The sequence below is a fragment of the Epinephelus lanceolatus genome, chromosome 8, assembly GCF_041903045.1.
Source record: "Epinephelus lanceolatus isolate andai-2023 chromosome 8, ASM4190304v1, whole genome shotgun sequence".
Lineage (NCBI taxonomy): Eukaryota > Metazoa > Chordata > Actinopteri > Perciformes > Serranidae > Epinephelus > Epinephelus lanceolatus.
Window position 1 is genome coordinate 6,209,230 of NC_135741.1, and position 26,410 is coordinate 6,235,639.

Consider the following 26,410-nt stretch of genomic DNA (forward strand, 5'->3'; position numbering starts at 1 on the left):
AGGTGTAAAAATCTGGATTCCACTCTGACTCATACTCAAACTATACATATTACAACACGGACAAAAGTCGTGACTGTGATTCTCCTTTTGTTGAACTCTAACCAAGATGCACTAGAGGGAAGTTTGATGATAATACTCATCAGAAAAAACAACAAAGAGGAGCAGGATCGGACAGATTACTGGATTAAAAAATTTATATTTGTATGGGAAGATATCAGCAGTCTGTATCTTCTTTTGTTTTGCACGTGTCAGCAGATTATCTGAACACTGAATCAGGTTCCTGTGTGAACAATAAGAGAGGACTCATCCTTTCTCTTTCCTAATGACACTGTGAGTCACGTCACAGACGCTGATCTACAATGATGATTTCATATCAGATGATGAGTGTGTCCCCGCATGCAGTGTGTGTAGTTACCTGTGTAACTCATTGTCTAGCCTTTAACATGTAACTGGGTCATAAAGGATAATGGAGGTAATGGGCTCGTTGTATTGTGTGTCACTGTGAGCAGACATACAGGACAGCCATGTCATTAGGTACGTTTACTCAAGTACTGTACATGAGAACAACTTTAAGGTACTTGTACTTGAGTATTTCCATATTATGTTACTTTATACAGCTCAGGAATGTCATTTAAAAAATTTTAAAAAGCGAATAGACAGTAAAAATAATAATTTAACTGTGTAAACATACTATACAAAACAGTAGAAATAGAATTGACCTGCATATATAGGATAAAAAAATGCACATTTGGAAGAAGTCACTATGCAGAGTAAGATTATTAATAGCTCTATGTTGTATTAATACAAACACAACAACAAATAGATTATGATATATTATTCTACTTGTAGATTAAGCTACCTGGCAGTATATAAGGTAATTAAAATCAGCCTGTCCATATCCAGCTTCAACATTAAAGTGATGAACACATTAATGCATGAATAAGTAAATCCAAATATATATTTTACATGATTCTAAAATCTGCATATTGAGTGCTTTCGGTGCTTTAATTATATTTAATGCAAATAGTTTTGTGCTTTAATGTGAGTACAGTTTTGAATGCAGGACTTTTAATTGTTCCATTCTACCTTCACTTGTGAACAAGACCACAAGATACTTGAACTCCCTCGCTTAAGGCGGTAACTTTCTCCCAACAAAATTCCGATTTGCTCGTCCATCTGCGTCCCAACCCTCACCTATGGTCATGAGCTCTGGGTAGAGACCGAAAGAATGAGATCACGGATACAAAATGAGTTTCCTCCGTGTGGTGTCTGGGCTCAGCCTTAGAGATAGGGTGAGGAGCTCAGACATCTGGAGGGAGCTCTGAGTAGAGCCGCTGCTCCTTCGCAATGAAAGGGGTCAGTTGAGGTGGTTCGGGCATCTGATCAGGATCCTCCTGCTAGAGGTGTTCTGGGCACATCCCACTGGTAGGAGGCCCCGGGGCAGACTCAGAACACGCTGGAGGGATTGTATATCTCATCTGGCCTGGGAACGCCTCAGGGTCCCCCAGGAGGAGCTGGAAAGTGTTGCTGTGGAGAGGGACGACTGGGGTGCTTTGCTTGGCCTGCTGCCCCCATGACCCAGCCCCGGATGAGCGGATGAAAATGGATGGACGGACTTTTAATTGTTACTTGAGTGTTTCTGCAATAGAGAAAATGATTTACCTCCGTTTCCCAGAGCTAAATGGGATGCCTTCAGATGCCTTGTTTTGTCTGACAAATCATCCATCATCGTCATCATATAGTCTGCATACATCAAACCTGATGTCGTACACCAAGTTTATTAGATCCATGTCGCACAGTGTTGCTGCACTAAACTTGTAAGATGCTAAAATCGCACGGTCTGTTGGAGGCTTTAGGGGGATTTAGTGTAATCTAGCAGTGAGGATGGGAGATCAGCTGCAACCAGCTAAAACTTATACTGGTTAGAATTCTTTTAGTGTTTAATGTTCAGGAGGTTTTTAATGGGGAGCTGAATGATCTGCTCTTCCTCCCAAAAACAAACCAACATGGTGATTTAAACCGAAAAAAAAAAAAAAAAAAAAAAAAACACTGAATGACGCGGTTTCACATTACAAATTAGTGTTTCTGGGGACACATGCGAAACATCCGCTAATGTGTGCTCTCGTTTTTCTCTTTTAACTTAAGATCCAGATGTTCAGGAGGTTTTTACTGGTAGCTGAATTATCGGTAAAGGTTTCCTCCCCTCCAAAACAAACAGACACGGTAATTTAAACAAGTGGAACACTACATAAAGCAGTTTCACGTTACAATACTTGTGTTTTTCCAGTGCTAGTCCAGACGTGGAGGAGTTGCAAACTATGGTGGCTAAAGTGAAAACAATATTTGCCCTATCCAAACCCAGTGTTCAGTTTGTCCGGTCTGGGCTTCTGTAGAAATATGGCAGTGCAACATGGTGATCTCCATAAACAAGGACCCGCTCCCTATGTAGATAAAAACAGCTCATTTTAAGGTTATGAAAACACTTCAGTTGTTATTTTCAGGGGATTATACACTAAAGAAAACATACTTATGAGATTATCTGCCACTATATCCTGCACACTGGAGCTTTACATGCTGAAGTTTGAGAGTGAAAGAGAAAGATAAGATCAGCTCAAGTTCCTCAGTGCTTTCCCCACCTACACCTCCCAGCTATAAACACTGCAAGTGAAAATGAAACTAGCTTTGAGCCTTTACCTTGAGAATCCCAGGAATCCTGAGTGCAGTTGTTTGGATGAAGGTGAGATGAGGCCAGCCCCTCTCCACAGCCATCATGTGTTTGGGATTAAAACTGACTCACTGTTAACGTGACACTGATGGAGCTGAAAGTCTTAAAGGCCACCACAGAGCTGAGGTCTAATTATCCGAGAGGGCCTCGATGTAACCACCTCAAACGTGGCAGGAAGAGGGAGAATAGAGGAAGAATTTGTTTTAAGACGATTACTAACATATGTGAATACAACTAAAGCAAGTAGTCATCAGATAATGTGAAACTTTTCAAGCAAAAATAACAATTATTTGATGGTGTTGACTTCCCTTGTCTCAAATATTATAGTAAACTGAATATCTTTGTGTTTTGATGGTCGGTCAGACAAATTCGGATGTATGGAGACGTCACTTTGGACTCTAGGAAGTTAGGGTTGTGTTTCACTGTTTTCTGAGGTTTCACAGACTAAAATCAATCATTCATTAAGATGACTTAATGCAGTTATTTCATGTGAAAATATTATGATTACAATCACTTTATTGGTAATAAAGGTTTCTTGTGGTGTCATTTAAATAATCTGTGAGGCAGGAAACACTCAGCGAAAAAGGAAACACTGTTTTTTGAATAAGCACGAATAAAACACTATCCATAAATTCAGTGTCGCCTGAGACTTAAATTACGTGCAGGTATCGCTGAGCTATGGGCCTATGGGACATGAGTATAGGGTTTGTTTTGCTGTTTAGTTGGATTATGATGAAACTACTCTGAATATATCACATTAAACACTTTAAAGTAAAGCCAGGCTGTTTCTGCTGCTGAAGTAAAGACTGGAAAAGTAGTTAACGACTGATGAGTTTTATCTGACCGAGTGTAAAATAGCAACACTTTCAGCAATCACTGCTGACTAAAGTAAACTTTGCACAATTTTAAATACCGCTAAAATCATGTGTTTAGTGTTGTAAACTACCTCTGTTTGTTAGAAGCTCTGTTTTAAAAACCAGTGGGGAAAGAAACTGGAACAATTAAATTACTCTACTGACCTATAACAACATATAGACTCCTCTTTTTTTACCTGTCACTCCAGACTTTTGTCCATGGATACTTTTTTCTTCAGTGATCTGATAGGTCAGAGGTCGGAGTGTTGACAGGCTGTGGTCCAATACTCTGAAGTTAACCAGAGGCCTGTACTACGAAGCAGGATTTGGAGTTAGCAAGCTAACTTTGGAGTTAACCGGGATAATTCACAGTGGTAACTGATGCTGGAGCAGGTTAACTAACTAAGATCACAACCTGTCAACACTCTGACCTCTGACCAATCCAGTCACTTTAGAAAGCATTATCTATGGATGAAAGTCCACAGTGACAAGTAAAAGAGAAACCTTTATATTGTTATAGGTAAGTAGAGTCATTTAATTGTTTCCACTTGCTTTACAACAGAGCTTCGAACAAACACAGAGATCGTTTGCGCACTAAACACATGATTTTAGCAGAATTTCAACTTATGCAAAGTTTATTTGCAGTGACAGTGTTGCTATTTTACATTCTGATTTATCACTGCAGCTTAAAATAATGAGACACCTGCATAATGATAACTAGAGGAAAATAAAGCTAATGTATTTTGTAAAATAATCCACACACTGTTAATCGGCTCCCGTTATTATAAATGTGACATTTTGGACAGATAGACCTCATCAGTCATTAACTGCTTTTCCACTCTTTACTGCAGCAGCAGAAACAGCTCGGTGTTACTCTAAAGTGTTTTATGTGGCATATTCAGAGGAGTACTACAGCAAAAAATACTCCATATTAATGTCACTTAGTCCCATAGCTCAGTGATACCTGCAAATATTTTAAGTGCAGGATAACGATGACGTTTTGGATAGTGTTTTCAGTGTTTCTTGATTTTCCATTTTAAGATTACAAATTGTCGTTTACATCCCGCGCCTCTAACATGTTACTGTCTTGTAGTCGCAGACATTTTCATTAACGTTTCATCACATATATAAAGCAGCCTCCTTCATTCATGGTTCTGATGATAAACACTCTCGCCTCTTTCACATGAACGCGCTCGTGGCTGGATAGGAAAACCCAGAGTTGACTGAACTAGTTGATAACCAGCTTTGTAGTACCGGTTATCCAGACGGCCAATGTGAAGGGTTAGTCAAACCAGATAATGAGAAGATATCCTGGGTAAGCTGAACTGGCTTCGTAGCACAGGCCTCAGGTCGTCTCCCACAGAGTGAGATAATGGTACTATTTGCTGGTAGCAAACAAAGACGTAAGGCAGCAGTATCTTTTAACAGGCAGTATGAGTGAGAGGAATGATAACACTGCTTTAAATGTACATACGGGCACGTCAGTATTCTTTTTAAGACTTGGAAAAAAGTCATTTTTACTCAGGTTTAGTGGTTTCCTCTCCCTCTTTCTTTCAGTGCCGTCATCCAGGATTGTGAATGAGTCACATCCTCTGAAGTCTTGACCTTGTGAGAAAGTGGGCAGTCGATCATCAGTGGTTCACTCAACTTCCAGGAATCCAGCGTGGGATCCCCCCTCCCCCCTCTCAGCCCTACCCCCAATCCTCCCCCGCTGCTCGTCTGCCATGTCGGCTGCCCGGCTCACATACCTCCAGGCTGCTCTGTGCTCACACTGATTGGACTGGGAGGGAGAGCTCGTACCTGCCAGGTGGAGGTGAGTGCCGCTTCATTCATTGGCTGAGGGGAGTTGAATGGGAGCGGTGGGAACTCCTCCTACTTCCCTGTCTACTCAAAAGCAGCTAAGGAGTGAAAAAGAGAAGGAAATATACAAGTAGCAGCCGTCTGAACACACACACACACACACATCAGGGAGTAAAACAGCTGTGATAGTCTCAGGTAGGCGGTTTTTAAAATGTCTGCTCTCCTTTCTGACTTAAAGTGGAAACATGTCATGTTCAACTGATTTTTTTTAACCATGTGGTTCTTTGAAGTTTGAACTCAGACATCCATGAATTCCTTTCATCTTTTTAAAGACACCTTGTCGTGTTCTTTTAGCCTCAGGCTTCATCGCTGCTGATACTGTGGTTCCTTTTATTGCCTTTGACGCATGACTTTACAGCTTTGCATGAAGCCTGCACCAGTTTTACATGCTGCTTTGTTTATAATCTGAACATTTGGACAGAGAAGACCTGAGTTATCGTCTGGACAGTCACTTACATCATCCCTCATTTGTATTCATTTGTATTTGACGTAATTGGAGACTATGTGTGAACCTGAGCGAAGTGATGATGTGAGTAGGAGATGGACATTTAGCTAGAGCCGAAACAATCTGTGAAATAATGGGTTTAGTTAATTGACAGAACATAAATTCTGTAATATTAATGTTGATGTTTTAAGTCTTTTATGAAGACAAACTGACAAACGTGTTGTTTGCAGTCAGTATTTGCTGCTTTTCTTTGTTCTTCTGTCATTTTAAAATGAATATATTTGGGGTTTGGGACTTTTGGACAGAAGAAACACGATATTCTTAGATGTCACATTGGGTCTCTGGGAAATTGTCATGTGTATTTTAGCTCGACAGGTGAATTGTTGTTGTTAAAAATAATCATCCAAAACATTAGATGAGACTTATCTTGATAATGGGACAACTGATTAATCATTTATGCCATTTTTTTAAAGCAGAAATGACATAATTTGGATGGTTTTAGCATCTCACGTGGGAGACTTTGCGGATTCTCTTGTCTTTAACTTGTAGAAAAAGTAATATCTTTTGGTTTTGGCCTCAGATAAAACAAGACACACGAACACGTTTCACTATTTTCTGATGTTTTATAAACCAAATATGAATCAGTTCATTGAGGAAATAATCAGTAGATTAATTGATAAGGAAAATAATCCTTATTTGGAGGCTTACTGCTGTTATTTCATGAAAAAAAATACTACGTCACATTATCAGTTTCTTTGGGTGATATTTTAGCTGTCTCCATAGGTATAGATTTTGGGGGTGGGGGGGGGGGGGGGGGGGGACAGGGGACACCTCCCTGTCAATATCTAGAACATGTGCATTTGTCCTCCCCAATGTAAACATTAGAGCAGCAGAGGACTTTTATTTTGATGAACTGCTAGAATGTGACCTATAGATGCAACAATGCCTCTGGTCAGGGGCGTCGTAGTGGAGGGAAAAAGTGGGACTGATTACCTTGGGGCCCTTGAAAAGCCTGGAGTTAAAGGTTTGTTTGCAGTTTTTTAATTCTAAGTAATTAGTGCCATAACTAGATTAAAATTGGCTGAATTAAAAGGTTTAAAGACGGATGTTATATAGAAAAATGTGGAGGCTCTCTGAAGCTCCCCTCACCCTTTAAATGGTTTAGTCCGCCCCTGCACTAGGATTGATATCTGAACGCCTTAGACTGCTTTGAGACCTAGAGTCGTCTCCTTTGGTCTGAATCAGGGACTAATTTTGTCTCAAAGTTGTATAATTGCCTAGAGTTGGTTCATGTTCTCACGGCAGCATTTACAAGCGGACCAAAATGCCTTGTGTGAGAAAGCTGCTCTTGATTGGTCAGAATTTCCATGTGGGAAAAATCCAGGAAGTAAAGCAAATGTTGAAGAAGAGTACACTTGCAAGATAAATGTGACACTTTCTAATGTCACAATGGAGGGACAACTACGCAGGTTGATTTTAGCGCTGCTCATCGTGGACTATATTGCTGTCATTGTTCATTTTAGTCAAACCATACAGTTTGAAAACGAGGCGCGGCTCCAACTAGAAAACAATGTTTTGATGCATTGGGTGTGCTGAATGTGCATATTAAGGCAGTACAGGAGGAGGTGCACATTAATAATCCTCCAGGACTGTAACATGCTCATGTTTAACCCAAACAATGTGTCATGTGACTGCAGTTGGTTCAGATCCAGGTCGGAACACCTTCTCACCACAAAGGAACTGCACCAGAGTTCGTTTGGAACCAGACTGGGACCACCTCTTCAAGAAGGTCTCAGTCCGGTTGTTTTGGTGCGCACCTGAGTGTGATTGCTGTGTTCACACCTGCCCAAACGAACCGCACTGAGGGGGCAAACGAACTTGAGTTTCATTGAACTGAACCAAACAGGGCAGGTGTGAAAGCACCCTTAGTGACTGCTTGTGCTGCTGGAGCACCAATATACTGTCAAGTCTTTCCGCAAGAACATAAAAAAAGCGTGCAAAAGAAGACAAAAGGGGAAAAAAATTCAAAAGGTGCATGAGCAGGACATGGATCCAGAGAGGAAGGGCAGGGGACCCAAAGAGACTGCTTATGCATAGTGCCTAGAATTTGGTGCTACACCCCTGCCTCTGGTAAAGTAGGTGGTGGCAGTGTGCAACGTCAAAAGCAACAGTTGCAATCTGCCATAAAACAAAAAGAAGAAGAAGAAAGAACTATGCACGGCTGAAGCAGGACATTTCCGTCATAAACTGATGCTGAAAATGCAAAAATTGGTGCATAAACATTCACCAGAATGCAGGAAATTAAGTTTTCATGTTCAAAATTTCATGGAAGGACCCCCAGACAACCCGCTTAATATGTGTCCCTCCCAAAACCCTTCTTCCTCGGCAACTCAACTTAACACAAAAGAAACAGTGTTGTAGAAATTAACGAGCCACAACATCCCACAATAGTCCACCTGCTGGGTGACGTCGGGCCTGTATGAGTGGAGACCCTGGAGGCTCTGCCGTCACCAACATCGACCTCATTGTTTAATTCATCCGAAGCGTGTATAACTCACAGTTGACAGTTATTTATCGGAAGCCGACGGTGCTGCTGCATGTGTCTGCTCGCCCTCGGCCTCGAGGCTGTGAAGCTGCAGAAGCGGGTAGAGACGTGTGTAAGTGGGTTGTGAAAGTGTGTGTGTGTGTGTGTGTGTGTGTGTGTGTGTGTGTGTGTGTGTGTGTATACAAGAGGGTGGTTTTTGTGTGTGTGACACAGGCATATCAGTTGTCTTGTCTGCTGGAGTCACACAGGGAACAGATGGTCAATGTGCTGTGTGACACGCTCTATTGACTTTCTGACTCAGACACCAGGGCGGTCCATGCTGCAGTGACGGTGACACACAGTCAAATGAGGAGTTTGGCAAAATCTATTGATTTCTGGGTGAGGTTTGTACTGATGTAAAAACCTAACTGGCACGTCTGTGTTGAAAGCCTGTGTTTAACTACGCACATGAGGGAAGATCAGAGGTGAGTATGACATGTGTTCAGCAGAGTGAGAGGGATGTTATACAAGTTTAAATGTCCAGACGGGATGTTTTTTTTCAGCTCTTCACTTTTAGAGAAGGAGAAGGAAGTTTAAAAAACACCAGTCCATGTGCTTGTTTTGGCTCAACATGCTCTTTCTTTTTGTATCCTCAGAGTTACGACGTGTGTTCCTGGCAAGCCGACGAGACAGACTGATTGCTCAGACGTGCAGCAAAGATGGCCTCCGCCGCTCCGTTCAGTCGCAGACAGTGGGCGTCCCAGTCACTGAGGGTCACCGCCAAGGAGCTGTCCATCGTCTCTGCCCGGGGTAAAAACAACGCCATTGCAGAGCGCTTCTCCAAGTAAGTCAGCTCGCTCTGCCCCTCTGGCCTCAACCACGAGTTCAATTAATAATTTACCAGCAGCCACTCAGCAGATAAGTCTTCCTTTTTTGTCTGTCACGTCAGAAAACAAGGTCATGGGTCTAACTCAGCACTTTCTCACCACTCAGCTGTTTTCAGTTTCCTCTTTTCTATAAGACTATCACACCATCAGCTCCAACCAGTTACTCCAGTCGAGTCATTTTCTGGTTCACAGACATTAAACTAAAGCGAGATGAGCGAAACCACCATCCAGGGCTTTCCCCCTTTTACCTGTTCAACATATCAAGTTACTCACTTGTGAAGAGAGGAGGTGGTAGGATGTTTCCTCTCTGCACTTACTCCATCTGACCACTAGGAGTTAGTGCTGCTCTGTTTCTGGGCCAATAAATATACACTTTATTAAATATATATATTCCTTTATGTGAATAAGAAATGTGAAATATTGTTTTTGGATATACAGGCTAACTTTATCTGGAATAACATTCAGGAACAACAACACTCCACGACTGTTGTCACTGATCCACATCTGTAAAATACATAATCTTGCAGCATATTCTCAAAAATATATTTATATTTAAAGGGACAGTTCACCCCAAAATCAAAAATACATATTTTTCCTCTTACCCGTAGAACTATTCATCACTCTAGATTGTTTTGGTGTGAGCTGCAGAGTGTTGGAGATATCAGCTGTAGAGATGTGTGCCTTCTCTCCAGTATAATGGAACTAGATGTCACTCAGCTTGTGATGCTCAAAGTGCCAAAACATAAATTTGAAAAACACAACAGCAATGTCTCTTTCCAGAAATCATGAGCCAGTTACTCAAGATAATCCACAGACCTTGTTGTGAGCAGTTTCTACTAAACTTCACCTGCAAATCGTATCACTGTGCAGAAGGAAGCTGCATCTACTCATGAATGAGAGGCTCGTGCTCGTCATAGCATGAGATTTAACATTAATGGCGTCCTCCTGGGCTGAGCTGTAACCTTAGCTAGCTCAGTGGTGCTAGGTGAGCAAGCAGTAGATGCACACATCCTCCTGCACGGTGATACAGTTGGCCGGTGTAGTTTGGGAGAAAGAAAATAGTTCCTACATGAAACTGCTCACAACAAGGTCTGTGGATTATCGTGAGTAACAGGGTCATGATTTCTGGAAAGAGACATTGGGTGCATTCTGAATCACATTTACTTTTAGTATGTACTGCAGCTGCCCTCAAAAAGTACGTACCGTTGCGTGCAGTTGGGACATACTACTGTCTCATAACATTACGCCCTGAACTTCGACCCTCTTGCTTTTACATCCGTTACCTAAGAGATAAACAAACGCCACTGAGTTTGACAGAAATGGAGATGCGTAGTTTAACTTTAAAGTTATATGTGCACAGATTGTAGATTTTAACATTATGTTTGCGACTGTCGACATCTGCAGTTCTGTCGTTGTCATTTTCAGTCATGTCCTTTTGTCGTTTTGTTTACTTAATCTATCAATAGTCCCATTACGACTAGTTACCTTAATGCGCTGTCATTCATCATTGTGACTTCTGTCAGCTCTCAACAAGCTGTCATCTGTGTGCGGCTCAGTGGATGTGACGTATCGTCCGCTCTGCAGAGGATTGTGGGTCAATAGGCCAGACGAGCATGCTGGCTTGTATACTGCAGAATTGGACTGGATGTAGTAGAACATCCTGGTATTTCTGGCATACTGCATCTGACATACATCTTTTTCTGGCATACAAAATAGTATGCTGGTATGGAAATTGGAAAGCACAGATTGTTGCTGAGTTTATCAAGTGTTTTTCAAGCGCTTTGAGCACCACAAGCTGAGTGCCTTCTAGCTCCATTATATTGAAGAGAAGGCAGACATCTCTACAGACGATATCATCAACACTCTGCAACTCAAACCAAAACAACCTAGACTTTAAAAAAGCACTACAGATAAGAGGGAAAAATATGTGTCACACAATGACTTAGTAGACAGGAAAGAAGAGAAGAGAAACATGTTTCTTGTGAAATACTGAGTAGTTTTTCCTCCTCAGGTCTCTTTAAAATTCTCCAAACAAACAATCTGAGAACGCTTGAGACTGTGAAAGACAACAGAGTCTAGATTGTGTTTAGGTTTAGAAGCAGCAGTAAAACAAATCCACTTCCTGTGCCTCCTCTGTGTGACTCAACGTGGGCTGAAGAGTTTTCCATTCCGATTTACTGAAACATGAAATCATCTAATGTTTCTGGAGAGGAGCGGGGAGAGTTCATTGGTTTCCTGGGTGTGTACAGCAGGATGGTGCAGGACCAACAGTTCAGTTTGTGATGATAGTCTGACCACACATGTTCTCCCATTCACTCCAGACTTCCTCTTCCTCCTCCTCAGGTACCAGATGGCAGCAGAGGAGGGGAATGCAGAGAAGAAGAAAGCAGTAAGTAGCTTTGTAATTTAATATGAAATATGTCCTTCACAGAGTGGCAGATGTACTCAAGTGAAAGTATCAATACTACAATCCTCTATCACAAATCAAAGTCCTGCATTCAAAAATCAACTTGATAATATTAGCACATTATATCAACAAAATGTACTTAAGATATCAAAAGTAAAAGTACCAGGGTGGGTACCGAACATGGTGCTTTAAGGGTACCGTCGGTATTACTGAGTACTGGTTCACGCTAAATCATCAGTGCCAAATTTCGGTACTTGAGAGCACATCTGGGTAAAAATGCCAAGTTTAGACGAGAGGCAGGAGTGCCCTGAAGCTTTGAAGCCAGCCAGGGAGCTCCAGGGAGAAGCAAGGCTCGGGTCAGGAAGCCAGCCATGGAGATCTCCGGCTTCCCAGCAAGCCAAGGCTATTGCTGTGGCGCCTGTCACAATAATTTTGGCATCTGGACTATTTTAATTTCCATATTATTTTAGTAGTCGATGAGCAGATATGGGCACAGACACAGAAGCAGACAGAAGATTAGCTCTATGTGTGATTAGAAAAAAGTATGATGATATTATTTACGACACAATATAATCATTGTCCTCATAGGGAAATTTGTCTCGGACTCAGGAGCTGCACAAGCATTGATGCCTTACAATATCCAGTCCAGAAGACATGAAAATCATACACCATACAAGAAACACATACTACACAAAACAGTTCTGCACATCAGCCACTCATGTATTGCACACAACAGAGCAGCATAAGCAAAACACAAAGCAATCTTAACTGAGGTTAGCATAAATTAATTTTTAAAATGATTCAGTTTAAATTTGGCCGTCCTGTATCAACTGACTGAAGGTAAAAGCTTGTACTCAGTGTGGAGACTGTGATGATGATATATATCACAGAGCTGCCTGTCTTCCAGGACTCCATATTGAATATATAACATTAGTGTCGTTTTCTTTTAATGTAGCTGTTGAGGTCCTAAATCCAGAGTCCAGTTTTTGGGGGGAAATGAGGCGCAAGAAAGGAAAATGATCCCATCATCTTGCAGCTTTTATGAATTTTGTCAAACAGTACTGAGCGGGTTTGATCTCTTGGATGCAAGCTTGTTGAGAAATCAGTACCTGAAGTATCAGGTGCATATGACCAAGATGACCGTTCCCATTTTGTAGAAAAATTGCCTGTATTTTTTTTTTTTTTTTTTAAAAAGTAAAAGAGGTTTATCAGACAAAAACATTTATTCCATGTAGAAAAGGCCTCTTATACTTTTTCTATCAGTGTGCAGCCTTTTTTATTTTATTTTTTACAAGTTTTGTGATGAGCTTTTTTTAATTTTTTATTTTTTAAATTTTTTTTTTTACCATACTGTGCAAAATGTCTCTATAAAAGGTAAATCATGTGTCAGTCTCTAGCTCAGCAAGTACAGTGTCCACGCCATATAAACTAAGTCCTTTGCAGCAGCCTGGGTTTGACCCCAACCTTTGGCCCTTTGCTGCGTGTCAACTCCAGCCTCTCGCCCCCCTTCCTGTCACTCTGTAGCTGCACTGTAATAAAGGCAATAAAAGCCCAAAAAATAATCTTAATCTTAATCTTAAAAAAAGGTAAATCAGGCAGCAACATGCAGGAGCAGATAGCTGGTTGAGAAAGACTTAACTTGTGCTACTTTATAAACTGTTGTGTACTTCAGAGACCCTGCACACCCACAGGTCCACCAGACCCCACCTGTATTCTGACTTATATTTGATCTGATAACATGGTTTTTTTTTAATTCAGGGCTGTGTGGGCATGCACAGACAGGGCTTGCTTCATGCTCACTCGCCTTGCTGTCAGTGTTTTGCAAGACAAGTTACAACTTAATCGTTCTTATAAGTGTATGTATGGAGTTTTGTAATCCAGCACAGTCCAAACTGAGAACCAGCCACAGAACACATGTGTGTCCATGTGTTTTGTATGGTGAGCTATCTGTTGATTAACATCTCCTCACACACCAACTGTAAAGTAGGTGAGCCACATTAGCATCTGCTGTCATGCAGCGGTGTTAACAAGACGCCTCCATCCCACCTGATCTGTGTGGGAAGGCTTGTTAGACGCTGTCACTGAGGGGACGGAGCACAGCAGGGAGGGCGAGCAGGGTCACAGAGCTTCTTTACAGTCTCAGGTAGACATGTTGCTTCTTCTTCTCTGCTCAGCTTTACAGCCACATCGTGGTTACAAATTAAATTAAAGGAAATCAATGAGGAATTAAAGCTTTTCAGCCTTTTTGGTGTTTTCGGTTTGAGGGCATTTAAAACTTTGTTTGGGAGGTTTATGGTTTTCCTGCTTTGTTTGTACCACAAGTTACTTTCTATTTTAACAAATTTATATCTCAACAAATGTTGGATTGTTTTGAAACTTTGTACAGACATTCATGGTGTCAAGATAAATGACTTTGTTTATCCTATGATTTGTCCTCCAGCACCACCACAAGGTCAATCTTTGTGGTTTCCAGTGAAATATGAACAACTAAGGAATGTATTGCCACAAAATTTGTCTTAGACAGCCAGTGAGTGTGAGTTCTTTAAAATCCGATTAAGTTGGTTAAACTACTACTTCCCTCCGACAGGACTGAGCCAGTCGTGGTCCGTCTGCCTTTCCGTTTTATATTTGGAGAGCCTTTTTGTTTTTACGGCATTTTTAAAGAACACATGCCTGATTCTCTGTAACTATGGCAACAATAATGCAGACTAACAGACCTGTCATTCTCTGCTGAAAATTCTAAATCATTAGTCCTACTCGTACTCGTTGCCTTCCTGTGTTTGATTGGTTAGGTGTAGGCAAGAGGAGTGGGATTGGTTAGGGTAAGAATGTCAGGGTAAAGGCCTCTGCACACTGAGTCAGTTTTATCGGATCCATTTTTTTAATCCGACATCTGAAAACAAACGTTACGCACAGAAACCCTGCACACTGATGCCTCTCTCCGCTGTAGTTTCCGATCCGACTGTCACCACTCCCTCCCTGTCTTTCATTTGGCACCAAATGCCTCTAAAGGCTCTGACGGATGTGAAAAACACAGAAAATCGATCATTATCCAAAAAATTAAATGAGGGACGAAAGTTTTTGACTCAGTGTGTAAACGTGATTGACAGTCGCATGAAGTCGTATTTGTTTTTAGATGTGTGACAATTTTGGACCAAAAAAAAAAAAAACCTGTGCAAAGGCCTTTAGCCAGGCAGAGTAAGGCGGGCCATTCATACACCATCCTAGGATTCACAAATTCGCTTACTGTAGGATGTGCACACAAATACAGGACAAATTGCGTCGCTTATTGATTCAGTCTCTTCCTTTCACGTCGGCCATTGTAGGTAGCAGCTTCCTCCGCAAAGAACAGTGTAAGAAAAACACAGTTTTTTTTTTAAGTGAAGCTGCTTTATCCAGTGTTTTATGGGTTTAAATCATGTTGGTTTCGGCGAGGAACACACGTCTGTGGATAATTTAGCTCCCAATAAAAACCTCCTGAACATCTGGATGTGAAGTTATCAAACAAAAGATGAGCACAGATTAGCAGGCGCTAGGCTAGCAGCTTGTCTTTGACGTACCAAACAGCATCGAAGAATCACTGATTTGTAACGTGAAACTGCTTCATTCAGTGTTTTTACCGCTTTACATCACCTGGCCTGTTTGTTTTGAAGAGGAGGAGACCTGCGGATATTTCCACTAATGTTAAAAACCTCCTGAATAATGAACACTGAATGAATCCTAACCGGGAGTTCACGCTTTGCAGATAGTTTCAGCTGGTTGCGAGCTGCAGTCCTCACCACTGGATGCCACTGAATCCTACACATTCCTCCTTTAATGAATGTTCTGTGGCATTTTTCTGGCATTCATCATTGTCTTCAGTAGAGGAAGAAGAGAATGAGGCAGAAAAAGGTCGCCAGAGGTGTTTCTGTAGAATCCAATCTGTAAAGTAAACATCCAATGGAGATACAAGTCAAGACAGCTTGTCAGAAGATAATCATTTATCCAGGTTTGGTCTGCAGGGAAGTTCTTTGTGAAAAGTTTTTTCCAGCACGCTCTCCCTTTTACCTTTTCTCATTTCCTGGACTTATTTTCCCTCTTTGCCTCACTGTGTGTCTCTGTTTCTGATTTTCTCTCCTTCCCTGCCCCTCACCCCTCCTCACCCCTCGCCCCCTTCACTCCCTCTCTGTTTCCTTCCCTCCTTCCTTCCCTCTGTTGTAGGAGGGGGGTGGGCTAGTTACTTCATGCCGCTCTGATCACTTCTCAAGGCTTCTCACATCTGGGACAGCTTGTAGTCGGCCAGCAGACACACTCAGCACACACACACACACACACACACACTCAGACACACAACGCCAACTGGACAGCCGGGTCTTCAGCGTCTCTCTCAGGTTTTTAACTTTTCTACTTTGGTGGTTTTTCCAGCTTTTTGTGGTGTATCCAGCAGATCATAGATGTGCACGCTGAGCAGCTCTTTGTCTTTTGTGTTTCTGTTTCTCTTTCCTTCATAGCTCAAAGTGTTTCCTCGCATGAATGCTAACCTGTACTTTAACGTTTGTGTGGACAGTGTTGCATTCAGTGTTTTTAGTTTCATTCAGCTCTTGGATGATCTTGTAGCGTCAGTCCAGCATTGATAACATTCATTGAACAAAGCAAGAAGAGATTCAGAGAGCAGCTAACATCCCTTAGTGTCTCCACCAAAGCTTTAATAGAAATAATGAGTCATCCAATTTAAAATGTTGGTGTGTGACTGTTTGCATTGCTGGCAGTTTAACTTCTCACTGCTTGGTTTAAACACTCGTGCATCCAAAGTCTTTCTTACTTGCTCATATGCCCACATCTGTATCAGACTACTGCTGTTAATCCATCAAGCAGTTAATTAACTGTTTTACTTTTACTTAGCTTGTGTGACAGTTAACCCAGTGTGGGGGTTTTGGATTGTTGGTCAGACAAAAGCAGCAATTTGAAGACCTCACCTTGAGTTTTGGGGAAATTTTAATGGATATTTTTCACTTTTTTCAAACATATAATAGATACATAATCAATTGACTTTATGCTTGAAATAATTAAGTCCTAAATCTGAAGAAATGACAGACAGAAAAAAGTCAGAGGCCTTTTTTGTCTTGTAGATCAATCTACAACCTGTGGGTTTAGAGCTCCAATTGAACTAGTATGAATTGCTTTCTGATCAACTTATCAATTTAAATCATTTTTCAAACAAAAATGCCAAGAATGTTATGGTTTCAGCTTCTTAAATGAGATAATTTAATGCTCGTCTTTGTCCTTCCTGACAGTTAATTAATTATCTTTTGGACTATTAATCAAAATAAGAAATTTTAGGACCTCAGCTCGTGTTTTCAGGACATTGTGAAGGATGTTTTTTACAGTTTTCTGACATTTTATAGACAATAGAGTTGTTGAATGAAGAAAATAAACAGCAGATTAATTGATAAGTAAAATAATTGTTAGTTCCAGTCCTACATCTGCAGAGTCCAACTGTTAGTTTCCAAGTTGTCTAAATTATATGAATTTCTGGTACTTAAAGGGACACTTTCTGATTTTCAACCACCAAAATTCGCCTGATGATGCAAAACGCGCTATTTCTCACCATTCGGCAGATTTTAGCCAGTGGACGAGTGGGGAGCAGTGGGTGTGCCTTAATAATGTTCATGTGCACACAATGCTGAACTTATCAATGGACGACACCCACCTGTCACTCAGAGGGACCATGCTCTTAATTATGCATAACTTTAAGCCTTAATAACATTTAAATGGGCGAGTTATACAGAAATTAACCCCTGTACAGTTTTAACAGCTATAAAAACCAAAATTGTTTTTGTACCAGGCTGTAAATGTATTTATTTATGCTGTAAAGCTGAGCATTTTAACATGGCGGTCTATGTGACTCACTCTTGGAGCCGGCCTCAAGTGGCCGATAGAGGAACTGCAGTTGTTTGCACTTTAGCGTTGTCTTCATTTTTGTAACCCCCGAGGTTGCCGCTTGGTAGAAACCAGTAACCTTAGAGCTGAGAACCACAGACTGGATATCACAAAATATTGAGAGTCGGACGAACACATCAGTGATTCTGGTCTTTCATGAGATTTTATTTTAATTAATCAATTTAATTTATATATTTTATTAATCCTCAAGGGGGAAATTCAATCTTTTCACTCCGTTGTCATATACACATACACACAGGCCTGAAATACACACACACGCCCATGGACAGGCGCTCCGAGCAGTTGGGGGTTTTGGTGCCTTGCTCAAGGGTACCTCGGCAGTGCCTAGGAGGTGAACTTGCACCTCTCCAGCTACCAGTCCACGCTCCATATTTGGTCCAGGCAGGGACTCCGGTTCCCAAGCCAAGTCCCTGTGGACTGAGCTACTGCCGCCATTGATGCCAGCCTTATCTTGTAACCAAGACCTGGACCTTGAATTAAAATTCATTTTGGCTCTAAGTAACAGCTGGGTTCTTGTTTTTCTGCTCAGGTTGCAGAACCTCTTCCCTCCACACTGCGTAGCGGGAATCTGAGTGTTTTAAAGAAACGCTGGGAACAACAACAGCAGCAGCAGCAGCAGCCGTCCACCCATAGACCCCAACCTCAAGCCTTCAACGCTGCTGACCATCAGACCCACATCGGTCAACCAGCAGGCCCCACACCTAGACCCACATCACAGATCGAGAACCAGCCGCTCTCACAAGACCAGACCACTGAGGTGGAGACACAGGTTCACTCTGAGACCAGTGAGACCAGCTCCAACCAGCTGACAGACATGGAGGTGAAGCCCAGCAGAGAGTCAGAGGGAGCAGCAGCTGAAGTACCAGAGTCTGAGAAGCCCAGTGTTCCCCTCAACAGCCTCAAGATGATGTTTGAGAAGGGAGAGAACCTGACCCCAGACAGGGTGAGTCTTTGTCTTACTGTTACATATAAACAGGATACAATGCTTTCATTAGAACTGATCGGGAGTTTGGTTTCTTCTTCATGTGTGTTTGTGTGACCTCTGCTGGTTAACGCTGCTCCAATGTGAATGTTCCACGACATGGAGTAAGAAGATAATGAGTTGTAAATCAACTTTCTTTCTTTAGTTTCACTCTGACGAAAACAGGACCACGATTTGTCTCAGTTAAAGTACAAAAAAAAAGTCTGCTTGTTCTCAAAGAGGTCAGATCCCTCCAGTACTGTCATGCTGCTAGTCACATGGTGCAGCTTCACTCTGTCATCCCTCCCCTCAACACACACACACACACACACACACACACACACACACACACACATACACACACACACTCATGAGCGCACACACACTCAGCTGACTTGCACACCCTCTCGGCAAGCATCAGTGACTGGAAGCTTCACGCGCCCCGAGGCAGCTAATTGTTTTTAGTGGAGCATAAAAGTCGAGGTATTTAACATCCAGTCATGCATTCGCTCGAGGCCTGTAACATGTAAAGTGCTCACACTCGAAGTGTGACATGTTAACAACAGCCGTGTTGTGTTTCCTCAACACACCCATTTACGACAGGAAGAGAACATTACAAGCCTTTATATGGTGTTAAGAAGCGTACTGGTGTTTCTGTATTTACTGTGTTTTAAAGAGGACCTGTGATGCTTTTCCTTATTTTTTAACTTACATATAATGTTACGTATTCATATTAAATGTGACAAAGTTTCATATAATGAGGTAAAAATATGTAAAAGTCATCCCTGTGAGCAAAAATCACAGGTCTCTTATTGTGGTGAATATTGACGTCAGCTCGTGCCGGATTTCTTTATATGGTCATCTACTCCAGGCACACTACGGCAAGTGGTTGCATCAGGGATACTTAACTTGTATTGCCTGGGGGCCACTCTTGCAAAATGATAAAAGGCCAGCGGCCAGTCGCAGCAGCCCTGCACACGTATGCAAGGGTGTTTCTAGGATTTGGGGACTTTAGGGGCTGATCCAGACCTCTGTTGGGGGTGTGGGGTTCCTGTCGTGGCACATTTTTTGATTAACAAGCTCCATTTTGATGCTTTGTATGTGCACTCACACAAAAATAATTCCCTGTGTGAATCAATTTATCTTTTGTGAAATTAGGAAATGGTTGGGGGGCCACCTGGCACCCTATTAGGGGCCAGATTTGTTGAGGTATCACTGGTTTACATTATTTAGTCTTCACTGCTACATGTAGCTACATGCTAACACCAGGGAAACATGAAACCTTGGTTGCCAGTGTTGTTGATTTCTCCCCAAAATCAGATTATATTACTGCTGTAACATGTCCAGTTGTGCTTAGAAGCTTTTACTGGTGATTTTTCACCATAAAAAAATGCTGCTTTACTCCACTACAGTCATTCCCCAGCTGTAGTGACAGCAGAGAGATACAGAAGACCTGGAAACGCTGAGCCATCAGAGCAGGAGGGCTTAAAGAGACGGGCACTAAGAGTCTCTCAGACTGAGGGTGAATACAGGCGTTCCAGTCCAGACAGTATGAGATAATAAGTGTTTTTGAACAATAAAGCATGTAAACATGTACCAGTAGAAACCCAAAATACAAGTATGAGCCTGAAAATGAGTGTAATAGGTCCCTTTTAAAATCAACAACTTGAGGGACACTAAGGATCTACTGTGCTCTGTCCTCTGCACTATACTGAACGTGGCTCATCAGGAAAAATGGCACCACAGTAATGAAAGCCACTATGATCAAATTTTTAACTATGGATCACATGACTTGAAGACTTGTAGAGACAAACTTGTAACAATTATCCCTCAACTTTGCAGTGCCCTCCAGCTCCAGAGAGCTGTCGGCTCATTGTTTCGGTTTTCTGAAGCTTCATTTTTTATTTTTATCACTTCCGGCGCTCTTATATCATCGTTTTCATCTGCAGCAGGCGGCTGTTGTCAGAAAAAAAAAAAAAAAAAAACTGGTAAACTCCCAGTCCTCCAAGTGAAGTCAAAAGAAATGTGAAAGTAAAAATACTTGACTCTCTCTGAGTTTCCTTTCTGCCTGACTGGATGCTGTGAGCACCAGATACGAGCAGCTTCATTAGAGATGTTCAGTGAGCAGACAGCAGCTCCTGTAACCCAGAGACAACTCCTGAGCAAACAGCCACTCCTCCTAAAGAATTTCTGCTCGTCCATTCCTGTAAATCTTCTGTCTTATGAGCAGGAACTGTTTTGTCTGCCAGACGAGCATGCTCAAACATTACCCATCGCCAGTTATGGTTCATCTTTTTTTAAAGGATAAGGATGATGTTATTCTACAGTTTCTGCCCCAAAGCCCGTCGGTTACCACACGTAAACCTTTAAAAACATGTCACAGATATAAAGTTTTACTTTTTCTACAAAGTCTTAAACAGGGTTTGCTTTCATTCACTGTCATGCTAAGAATTAAATAAGAAAATTGACACCATCCTCATGTCTGTGCAGCCAATAAAAAGCTGCAGTCAGTTCGCTTAACTCTGCACAAAGACTGGAAACAGGGGGAAAACAGCGAACCTGTCTCTGTCCAAAAGATTACTGGGTTCAGTGGGAGCAATGGTTCACGTGGCTGAGGAGGGAAGATAGCAAAAGGTTCTGCATCATGTGTGGAAAAGCTAGCATGAGCAACAGATTTGTCCGAGGGTGCACAAAGACGTGAAAAGTGACCGTACAGTCTCTGTTTATAGCTGTAGATAAATACACATTTGGTGCTCCAGTGAGTTCTTGCATCAAGACGATACGTGGGATTGAGAATAAAAAAATATAAAAAAAAATCACCAGACTTGAAACCTGAGATAGTTTTTGTTGAGGTTTCATGGGATCCAGTACCAACAAAGGAGCGGCTCTTAAAAAAATTAAAAAATGTGCTGCTCTAACAAAGACTTTGTTTTCCCACCGCTCTCACCTCAGCACTGACCTCCTACAGCATGTGGGCTTTGTAAAAAGTGAGATCAGGGAGCACTCCGGGGAGCTGCAGGGTCTTTTACTGCATGTTGCACAGTTAGTTTTACTAAAGGGGGGATTGTTTAGGGGAAGTCCTTCAGCAGTGATACGAGATCTATACAGTTCTTGTACAATAGCGTCCACTGTATAGCCGACGCCGGGCCTTCTACTTCTCTTTGTTGAGCTGCTCTTCTTAGGGCCGATGATGTAATGGTGCAGGCTGGCAGGCTCATGACTGCAGACAGCTGATCTGCCCTCTGAGCCTCTTCAGACCGTCTTCCCCCTAAAGCCATCAAAGCTCTCCTTCTCCTCCCCTCCCTACCTCATCAATCACCCCTGTTGTCCACTGCTCTGCTCCTCTGCCCTCCGTCCATCTCCTCTGTTTTCTCTCTCAACTCTCCCTCCTCCTTCTAGACCTCGACCTCCACTCTCTTTCTTCTTTTTTTAAAGCCATGCTAGCAGCATCGCTCTGGGGATAGCAATGTTTGTTCGTCCATAACTGTGGTCCAGACTGAAATATCTCAACTATTTAATGGATTTCCATAACATTTAAAAATTGATGATCCCCAGAGGATGTGTCCTTATGACTTTTTCTTCAGCGCCACCAGCAGGACAAATTTCTCACCTATCTACTGGATGCATTGGTATTAAAGTTTCTACAGAGATCCCCAGAGAGTAATTCCTGACGACTCAATCCTCTGACTTTACCTCTGGCACCACCATGACGTTTACATCTCTGGTACTGAGTGTTTCAACATCTATCGGTTGGATCACCATGAAATTTCATTGGAATAAATTTCAATTTGACCAGTTGACCTTTTGCTAAGTCCCACCCCCCTTGGTTATTGTTGTCACAACTGTCAAGCTTTTGCACCCAGTGTCAGTATGCCTTTTTCAATTATATCAGTGAGCGATATTCCAGATGAAATAATAGCAAATTTCTGGAACAAAAGTCTTGAAATATCAGAGGGAAGTAGACAGAAGGGACTACAATTTGCATTTGAGAGCTACATTGACAATATAATTCGTCAAAGAAGTACTGAGTAAAGACGACGTTAAAATCAAGGGAAAAGCTCACCCGTCCAAATGCAAGCGTCAGACACCCCACAACCTGACAATGTACATGAAGGTAAAACTGGAACAACAATGTTCTTGCACAACAGAGCAATGGTTACATCCATACATTGTTTTATTTTGAGCTAAAGTTTAGTTATGACTCCTGACAGCTTTCATTAGCCTTTATATATGTTTTAGATCATTTAATTTTTTTAAATGCAAACAACCTCAAATTACTTAATTAACATTCAACCATCTTTGTTTGCGAACATGATAAAATAGCTAAAGTTAGTTAGCATCTTAGCTTGGAGGGGGGGCTATAGAGGCTAAAGGGGCTATAGCGTAGCATCGGCCAGCTCCGACAAGGGTTCGACAACTACACAGCTGTACTGCATCGACCCTAATGCAATCGTTTTAGATTGTCTTCATTATCAGGCTGGTTTTGTGGATTCAGAGCTAAACGTTGTACCAGGGTTATCCTGAGAGGTCGGAAGGACATTGGTGTTTCTCCCCTGTTCCAAAACCAAAAGCAAACCTTAGCCCCTTTTACACTGCCAGATTTTCCGCAAATGTTGGGCCGTTTTGCCAGCAAGCTGCGAGCGTTTAGACACACAGAGCTGGATTGGCGAGTTGATCCGAGGTCCCCAATTTCCGCCTCGTAGGGTAGACATATTGGTGGAACCCTTTTAGTTTAAAAAGACCGAGGCGGCCTTCTGCAACGGGAGGGGCTGTTGAAGACTTGTGGGAGGAGCTGTTGATGACGCCGCGCGTGCGAGCCACTGGCGGTGGATAAACAGGAAACAGCTGATAGCAGGAATTAGCGAGCAGCTAGTAGCAAGAGGGAAACGCAAACCTGACAGACACTGTAAAGATGAGCAACTGGGGAGACAAAGAATTGCGCGCCCTCCTTGTCCTCACAAACGAAGAGGCCATTAACCGTCAGATGACGGGGACGGTGAAGAACGGGCCGACTTATGAGAGAATCGCCGAAGGACTGACCAGCCGCGGCTTCCCTCCCACGTCACTGTTTACGTCACACGCTGAGCTACATGTTTTGTTACTTGCTCACGCCCCCCATTGCTCCAAAAAAGGCACATTCTGTATCAACAAAAGTAGGTAGGCGGCATTTGCTGCAAATTTGCACAATTCCTGTTTAAAAAGGGCTCTTGAGAGGTTTAGCGTTAGCTGGCTAGCTAGCTGATGGTGGTATAGCCTACTGTATGCATACATATGCTGCTTTTGCTTTTTAATGAAAGGAAATGGGCAAACCTTGTGTCATCACAGTGTGTGCAGATGAATGGTTTTTGTTTGCCTTTCCTGGAGGTCCCTGTCTGGCTGCTGGCAGCAGCACGGGGGCGAAGCCAAACACCGTTCATCTGCACACACTGTGATGCCACACAGCTGGTTCAATATCAGCAAAGTTTCCCTTTATAGTCATTGTCTTGTGTGGCGATCAGCAGTGATGTGGTGGTTCACTTTTACACTGTGATCTGTAGCCTATAGTTCGGCTTTAGCTTCTAACTATCTTTGTCTTTTTAACCTGTTGTTGCTGCTGAGTCAGTTTGACATCCTGGATATATCCTTCAAACACAGACTGTAGACCCCTCTGTCTGCTTCTCTCTGGAATCACTCTTTCATTTGTCCAAAAATATGATCATATTTCTTCAGGGAGTGCAGTTAGTTACAGTGTGGGCTCCATGCTTACTGCGACAACTTGGACCATCACAAAGGGGCGGGGCTTAGCAAAGGGTGTGTTGTTTATTTATAATTAGCTAATGTTACCATGCTAATGTGCAAAACTAGGACACTGAACGTGGTGAACATTACTCCTGCAAAACATCTGAGGATGTTAGCATGCTAATGTTAGCATTTAGCTCAAAGCACCAAGCTGCTATCATGGCTGTAACCTCTGAGTCTTGTTATTAATGGCCTCCCCCACAGCCTGTATATACATAACCCCCTCCCCACATGCTCCCCTCCTCAGGCAGGGAGAAGCATGCAGTCATGAGGCACTCTGAAATAAATTGACCCTCAGCCTGCTCGCCAAACACACCAACCCCTCCCTCCCACACACAGCTCAGCCCCACCTATCCCTCCCTCCCTCCCCTCTTTCCACCCACGGTCACCCCCTGCACCAGCTGCTCCTCCACCACCCTCCTGTCTCAAATGACTCCACCCCAAACCCCTGCCACTTTATTCTGAGGCTGGGGGGCCATGACAGTCAAAACAAAAACAAAAGCTGCGCACACACACCCTACCCATCTGTAACACCATGGCATACTTTGCCTCCCCTCCTGTCATCATCCCCACCTTCATCCAGCCACACCCCCCTTTAAGCAGCCCCCCCGGAACACCTGCTCCCTGTCGCCTCTTCCTCTTCCCACCCTGTCCCTGTTCCCTCCTCCTACTCCCCATCTCCAGAGGCCCTACCCCACATCTTTCCCCTGTCATAAGCCAGACTGGGGCTGCTCTGCTCAGTCTGTGCCTCCTCACTGCTGCTGTAAAAGTCCGGCTGGATTCAGTCATTCGATCCCTCCGAGCTGGCTTCACCTCCCCGTGTCTCCCTCTGCCGACTCTTTTATCCCTTGTGGCCTGTTTCTCCAGTCGCCTTCAGGAGAGGTAGCTATGGTGTTTCCATTCAGAGCGTTCAATGTGGGGTTTTTTGCTTTCTTTGTCTGGCCTCTGAACAGGCGCCCGGCTTCATTAGCCCGAGACACACTGTCTACTTTTAGTTTTTCTGTCTGTTTCTGTTGACTTCTCGGTTGGATGAGGACGTTTTCTCTGCAGCTGAAAGAGGCCTTTTAGTCTGCATGGCTGCAGAAGTGTTTGTGATGAAGACGGCTCCTCAAAGGGCCACTTCATGGGCGAACTTTATCACTGGCTCCTTTCAACTGTGTCAGCTCACTTTGAACAATATTATTGTGTGACTCAGGTAAATTACCTTGTTTATACACTCACGCTGTAGGCACCGTCCTCGTCTGTTTTTGTTTTGCCTAATGTAAGAACATGTGTTATTGTCTAACTGTGTGTGTGTGTGTGTGTGTGGTGGGTTCAGGGACAGGGTGGGGTTATTACTGCAAGTCAGTCTGCAAGAGAGCTTTAATAGTATCAGGATTAGCGGCAGATTCTTTGTCTAGCCCGCTGATCCAGCCTCCTGGGACCCAGCCTGGCCCTGCGTGGCCCGGCTGCTTGTTTACATCACACTGACCCCCCACACATGTTTACACCCCCTCCTCATATGTACACACACACTCATAGCAAACCAGTCTCAGACACCCCCTCTAGTTACTGTGCTGCACTGGAAGATAATCCACCCTCGGGGATAGGTCCATTATGATGATGATGGCGGTTTCTTTTGTCGGGATTTGACTCTCCAGTACCAGACACACACTGAGTGTTCATTTGTATGATTAAGAGTCAGCGTGTGTGTGATCATACTAACACATGAATTATTCATGATTGTGTGCTTGTATGTTTAACCCACTCCTCTTAGCGTCGTCTGTGATTGTCTGGCTCATCATAACTGCCCGAAAAAACGTAAGCGCATCATAGAGCATAAAGCTGCGATAATCGAAGAATTTATATGGCAGCGACTGCTATGTTCATGTTTCTTTTCCTTTTTTTCATGCCAGCAGCATGACGAGAGGCTGAGCATCTATTCTGTTGAAAATATTTTGCCTCAGCCGCTCGTCACTGTCACTTTTTACCTAGTCATTCAATAACAGTGGAGGGGGCGGGACAAATACCACAAAGACCAACTGTCACA

At 42.8% G+C, this 26,410-nt stretch overlaps 1 protein-coding gene across 4 annotated transcripts in view; it reads left to right on the forward strand.

Moving 5' to 3' along the window:
- The first annotated feature begins 5,245 nt into the window (after positions 1-5,245).
- lima1a (LIM domain and actin binding 1a) overlaps positions 5,246-26,410 on the forward strand; it is a 35,545-nt gene continuing 14,380 nt past the window's right edge. Inside the window, exons 1-4 of one of the 4 annotated variants that reach the window (XM_033629371.2) lie at positions 5,246-5,392; positions 9,065-9,252; positions 11,639-11,684; positions 18,172-18,585. In XM_033629371.2, the coding sequence (XP_033485262.2) occupies positions 9,128-9,252; positions 11,639-11,684; positions 18,172-18,585 (585 nt within the window). In that variant the 5' untranslated portion in view covers positions 5,246-5,392; positions 9,065-9,127. Of the gene's footprint in view, positions 5,393-5,420; positions 5,575-8,665; positions 8,894-9,064; positions 9,253-11,638; positions 11,685-18,171; positions 18,586-26,410 lie in introns of those variants that run through there. The other 3 variants (XM_033629369.2, XM_078169778.1, XM_033629370.2) reach the window with 3 other exon arrangements.